Genomic DNA, 6,264 nt, shown 5'->3' with positions numbered 1-6,264 from the left:
AATAGTGACATTGCTTGTAAAAAAGTGTTTGTCAATTTCACTTCAAACTGTGCTTTGTGATCACTAACTTATTGGGCCAATTTCTCCGACATGCTATAACAGGGCGACCAGAACTGTACTCAGTACTCTGAAAGTGGTCTTACCAACATGATGTCCCAACTCCTATACACAACGGTGTGAACAATGAAGGCAAGTGTACTGAACGCCTCTTAACCACCCTGTCTACCAATGATGCAACTTTCAAAGAACAATGTACCTGAAACCCACCACATCTCTGTTCTACAATGTGACCCAGGGCCCAATCATTAATTATACAAATCCTGCCCTTCCTTGTTTTACCAAAATGCAACCCGTTGCTTTTATCCATATCTCTCTCACACACATGCTGTCTCTGAGACACATACCCTCTGACAGGCTTCTCCTCCATCACACTCACGCTTCAAGCATGCACACACGCAAACAGACACACGCGTGCTCTCATGCACACACACACTCTCATGCATGCACACACAGGTCTATGGGGTGAATTTGCATTTGCAGATACATTCAATTTTGATCAAAAAGCACACAACCTGCAGGCAGTTGATACATGCAATATTTGTAAATTCCTACTTTGGAAATAGAACCAGTCTGATTCAGGATTGGGATACAGACAGTCTCAAACCTCACACATTTCATTGTTGTCTGAACTGAGATGTAACCTATTTATATAAAACCTTAAGTCATCCCAAGAATCTGACTTCAAAGATTTTCTGGGATTCACACATTAATGAACTAAAACTTGCAACCTATTCTAAAAGACAAAAGACTAAACAACAATCTAGGTTTGTTCAATATATCCGAGCAGTTGCACTATACTTTGATCTTTTACTATAAATTCTGTTTTATGATCCTGCTCCACAGCTTCCTGGTGAAGGAGCAGCGCTCCGAAAGCTAGTGCTTCCAAATAAACCACTATAACCTGACGTGTGATTGTTTAACTTGATCCAACCCAGTCCATCTCCGGCTCCTCCACATCATTTCTAGTGAAGGCAGCCCACACCTCCCAGTGCTGCCAGTAACCTTTACAATGCTGATGAAATGACGCAGTACCTGCACTCATGAAAAATTTACAATTTCTAATGATACTAGCTACTTATTCACTGCTCCACTACATTGGGAACTTTGTGCAGGAGGTTGAAATGAAATGAGCAGCTTTAAAACAAAAACCTCTTGGAGCTCAAAACTTTCAATGAAATTTTGAGCCCAGCAGTAAGTTCAGGTAACCTTTATTGAGACCCAACTTTATCACAGCTTCAGCTCCCCCCAGCAAAAAGACGTGGAAAAAGTAGCTTATTTTTTAAAAAACAGTTCCACTTCAAAGCGTACACAGTCCCCCCACCCCCAATTTTCTCTACTATTGGTCAGCACTGAGTTATCCCTTTGTAATTGGATCCTTGGTACAGCCTTAACCCCGTGGGAAGTATTGCCTCACTCAGCAATTTCAACCCAGACCCTGTCTCCAAGTAAGTTTCTCCCTGTTCATTTCCGCAGGTGGGGGAGTTAACCACACTGCTGTGGGTCTGGAGTCACATGTAGGCCACCCGGGTAAAGGATGCAGCTGGGACAACTGAGTGAGTCCTTTCCTGCAACGGCAGTTTCCTTTCCTAAAAAGGGCATGAGTGAATCAGATGGGGGTTCTCACGCCCCTGCCCCCAAAAAATGGTTTCATCGTTAGATTCTGAACTCCAGGCTTGTGACCAAATTCCAGTTCCGCCATCTGCCACAACGGGATTCAAACCCAGGGATCCAGTCAATAATGGGACTCTGCCATTGCTCCTTCAATCCCCCTGCCATGGCATGTGAACTCGCTGGTGCCTCTGCAGGTGGGAAGAGCGGGTGAATCCCTTCCCACACTGAGAGCAGGTGAATGGCCACTCCCCACTGTGGACCCGCTGGTGGGCCAGCAGGGTGGAGGTCTGTGTAAAGCCCTTCCCACACTCAGGGCAGCTGAAGGGTCTCTCCCCAGTGTGGACCCGCTGGTGCTTCAGTCTGTCGGATGAATTGCTGAAGGCTTTCCCATACTCGGGGCAGGTGAAGGGCCTCTCCCCGGTGTGGACCCGCTGGTGCTTTAGCCTGTCAGAGGAATTGCTGAAGGCCTTCCCACACTCAGGGCAGCTGAAGGGCCTCTCCCCCGTGTGGACCCGTTGGTGCCTCAGCAGGGCTGAGGAATTGCTGAAGGCCTTCCCGCACTTGGTGCAAAGAAACGGCCTCTCCCCGGTGTGGACCTGCCGGTGGGCCAGCAGACTGGAGGCCTGGGTAAAGCCCTTCCCACATTTGGGACAGCTGAAGGGTCTCTCCCCCGTGTGGACCCGTTGGTGCTTCAGCAGGTCAGAGGAATTGCTGAAGGTCTTACCACACTCTGTGCAGGGGAATGGCCTCTCCCCGGTGTGAGTGCGCCGATGAGTCTCCAGGGCAGACGGGAAATGGAAACTTTTCCCACAGTCACCACACTTACATGGTTTCTCTACAGGGCAGGATCCCTCAGGTTTCTCCATGGCCAAAACTTCAGCTGCACACAAACATGTGTCGAGCCCCTCCCTGCCATGAATTCCTCTTTCCAAGTCGTATAACTATTTCTGGCTCCACACTCAGTGCACTGCATCAGTAAGGTCTCTCATCCAGTCCCACGGATTCTGAAAACATACAGAAACAGGAACCAAACAGCTTTGCTCCTTCTCACAGAATCACAGTCAAAAATTGTTGGTGTTCCCAATGGATTGAGTGACTGTCAGACATTGACATCAAACTGAGGACTGCAGACACTGGACACTCAGTGTCGAAAGGTGCGGTGCTGGAAAAGCACAGCAGGTCAGGCAGCATCCGAAGAGCAGGAGAGTCGATGTTTCAAGCATAAGCCCTTCATCTGTTGATTTTGAAACTTCTGTCTTCAGATCTTCAAATACTCTGTAAAAAAAGATTTCAAAAGTCATCACTGTCAGTGCAGGGTAGAAATTCAGAACAAGCAACTCTACTTTCTGCAGAACTTTCTTTTGTTATTCCTCAAAATCTTTCTGTCTCTCTGTCTCGTGAGAAGGGAATAAATGGCAATGTAGCTGTAAGAGGTCTCTTGCAGAAGAGTGTAGAACTGAGTGAGAGAACTTTCCATTAAAATGGAGAGGAACAGTGGTGATTCTGTGACTGGGGACTTAAATCTAAAGCAAGGAAATTACAACAGCAGAGGCACAAACAGGCCACAACAAATGAGGGAATATTATTGAAGGAAATGACAAACATTTAAAGAGCACCTGGAGGAACTGCAACAGTTGTCCATTCCTGTCTGAAAAAATAAAACACAGAAGGTGGCACAGCCACGGCTAACAAGAGACATGATGGACAGTACTAGACCCTAAGGAGTGGCGTACAAATGGGCTAAAAATAAAGTAGCAGATCTGAAGACTGGCAGCAGTTCAGGTTTCATCAAAAGGGGAAAATGGGATGTGAAGACAAAAAAAATTAGAGAAAACAATAACAACTAGAACAGGCAAAGTTCTCATGTGGAACAAAGAGATGGCAGACCAATTAACCACATATGTTACTTCTATCATCACAAAGGAGGACACAGGTAACATCCCCAAAATACTGGGGAACACAAGGTCCATTGAGAGCAGAACTGAAGGAAATGAGCAGTCGTGGGGAAATGGTGTTGGGAAAATTGATGGGATTAAAAATTTACAAATTCCGGTGCTGGTAACCCACACCCCAAACTATGCAATTGGCAAATCTTGAGCTAATCTTAGCAGAACTATTTAATGGTAAGGTCCTACGGAGTGTTGCTGAACAAAGTGACCTTGGAGTGCAGGTTCGTAGCTCCTTGAAAGTAGAGTCGCAATTAGATAGGATAGTGAAGAAGGTGTTTGGTATACTTTCCTTTATCGGTCAGAGTATTGAGTACAGGAGTTGGGAGGTCATGTTGTGGCTGTACATGACATTGGTTAGGTCACTTTTGGAATATTGCATGCAATTCTGGTCTCCTTCCTATCAGAAGAATGTATGAACCTTAAAAGGGTTCAGAAAAGATTTACAAGGATGATGCCAGGGTTGAGGGATTTGAGCTATAGGGAGAAGTTAAACAGGCTGGCGGTTTTCCATGGAGAGTTGGATGCTAAGAGGTGACCTTATAAAAGGTTTATAAAATGATGAGGTGCACGGATAGAATAAATAGACAAAGTCTCCTCCTTGGGGTGGGGGAGTCGATAACTATAGAACAGAGGTTTAGGATGGGAGGGGAAAAATTTAAAGGAGACCCTAAAGGGCAACTTTTTCACACAGAAAGTGGTAAGTGTATGGAATGAGCTGCCGGAGGAAGTGGAGGAGGCTAGTGCAATTGCAACATTTAAAAGGCATCTGGATGGGTATATGAACAGGAAGGGTTTGGAGGGTGCTGGCTCAAGTTATCCCTCCTCCTGTAGAGAATTTCAAATCCATCTTCATCATGTCTTTCCTCTATTCCTGGCGTTCTCTTTTCCCAGTCTACAAACTGAAAATAACATCAACACATCAATGCTCTCCTGATCACTGCGATCTTGGAAGGACCCAGTTTCTGTTCCAGCGCCACAAATGATCAGATTTATTCACCTCAAACTCACAGTCAGCCTTCGTGTCATTCCAGATCTCTCTCTCTCTCCCTCCCACTCCCTTTTCCTGTGTTAATGACACACAGACCAAGCTCAGGGCCAGGTCTCTCAGAGTGAAATGAGGACATTCTAGTTGAATGACACCAACTGTCATTTCTCTCCCGGAAGTGACGGTTGATGGTGCCCTCACCAAGATGGCCGCCACCGCTCCCCGCCCCAAGTCAACATGCGCCTGATCCTTACAATGATGGCGCCCTGTTGCCCGGGCAACCCGAGAGCTCCTTCGCCGGTGAAGTAAACACTGGGCCTGTGGGGCTTTTATTCGCGGCCTGCGGCCTCCCCCTAGGAGTTTATAAACTCCCCAGTCTCCCTCCTCCCGCGGTTCCCAATCCTACCCTGTCTCACTGTCTCCTCTCCCCGGGGGCAGGAGCCAGGTCTTGGCGCTCGGGCCTGGCGACCTCCCCGGGATGTTTCTGAAACCTGGTCCTGTTCTGAAGAAGGATCACCGGACCCGAAACGCCTCCTCGATGTCTCTCGACAGGCGCTGCCGGACCTGCTCAGCTTTTCCAGCGGTTTCTGTTCTTGTTCCTTCAGCCGCCGGCGCCATTCCTGTCCCACACTCAGTAACGTTGCTTCACTGCACGCATGCGCACTGCCAGGGCCCCTTAGAGAGGTTTCCCGATCGCATGGCATCCTGGGAATTGAAGCCGCCATTAATGTCATGAAATCCAGTATCCCATATTCCTTCTTAACTGCCCTATTCACGTGTTCATGAAGTACACGTCAGGGGTAAATCATTAATCGATTTTAGATTTATACATTGAGTGGATCACTACGGGTGTTTAATTCTAAACTCTAGTTCCGATTCAGTGTCAGTATAATCACTCTTTATCTGCTCTCAAATAAGCACCGAATCAATGCCCTCCATCTGACCCTTCTTAACATTGATTTTCTTTAGTTTGCAGATTCCAACAATTTTAATAATCCGTTTCAATAATTTATTAAAATTTACTTCTGGTACATGGGCGTCACTGGCTGGCCAACATTTGGTTCTCCTTGAGAATCTGGTGGTGAGCTGCCTTTTTGAACCGTTGCAGCCCACATCCTGTACGGTGACCCACAACGTCTTGAGGGAAGGAATTCCAGGATTTGGACCAGTGACACTGAAGGAACAGGAATACATTTCCAAGTCAAGATGGTGAGTGGCTTGGAGGGGTACTTGCAAGAGGTTGTGTTCCAATGTATCTGTCTTCCTGGTCCTTCTAGATGGAAGTGGTGGTTAGTTTGAAAGGCAATTTGTAAGGTGCTTTGGTAAAATTTTGCAGTGCACCTTGTAGATACTACACACTACTGCTTCTGAACAGTGGATATGGTACCAATCAAGCAGGCAACATTGACCTGGATGGTATGAAGCGTTTCAAATACAGTTGAAGCTGCAACCCTATCCAAGCTAGTGAGGAGTATTCCATTACACTGCTGACTTGTGGCTTGTAGAAGTTGGAACACGTTTTGGAGAGTCAGGAGGTGAGTTACTCACTGCAGTATTTCTGGCCTCTGACGTGCTCTTGGAGCCACTGTGTATATGTGGTTCATCTACTTGAGTTTCTGTTCAATGGTAAACCCCAAGGATGTTGATCGTTGGGTATTT

General features: G+C 46.6%; 1 protein-coding gene across 1 annotated transcript; it reads right to left on the bottom strand.

The window, feature by feature from the left end:
* Window positions 1–1,367: 1,367 nt before the first annotated feature.
* Window positions 1,368–2,537, bottom strand: LOC132807286 (gastrula zinc finger protein XlCGF7.1-like). The gene has a single exon (XM_060821556.1). The coding sequence runs from the start codon at window positions 2,535–2,537 to the stop codon at window positions 1,821–1,823; it is 717 nt and encodes a 238-aa protein (XP_060677539.1). The 3' UTR covers window positions 1,368–1,820.
* Window positions 2,538–6,264: the final 3,727 nt, after the last annotated feature.

The sequence above is a fragment of the Hemiscyllium ocellatum genome, assembly GCF_020745735.1.
Source record: "Hemiscyllium ocellatum isolate sHemOce1 chromosome 27 unlocalized genomic scaffold, sHemOce1.pat.X.cur. SUPER_27_unloc_12, whole genome shotgun sequence".
Lineage (NCBI taxonomy): Eukaryota > Metazoa > Chordata > Chondrichthyes > Orectolobiformes > Hemiscylliidae > Hemiscyllium > Hemiscyllium ocellatum.
The sequence above is the reverse complement of the archived record's forward strand: the minus strand, read 5'-3'. Positions and strand labels throughout refer to the sequence as shown.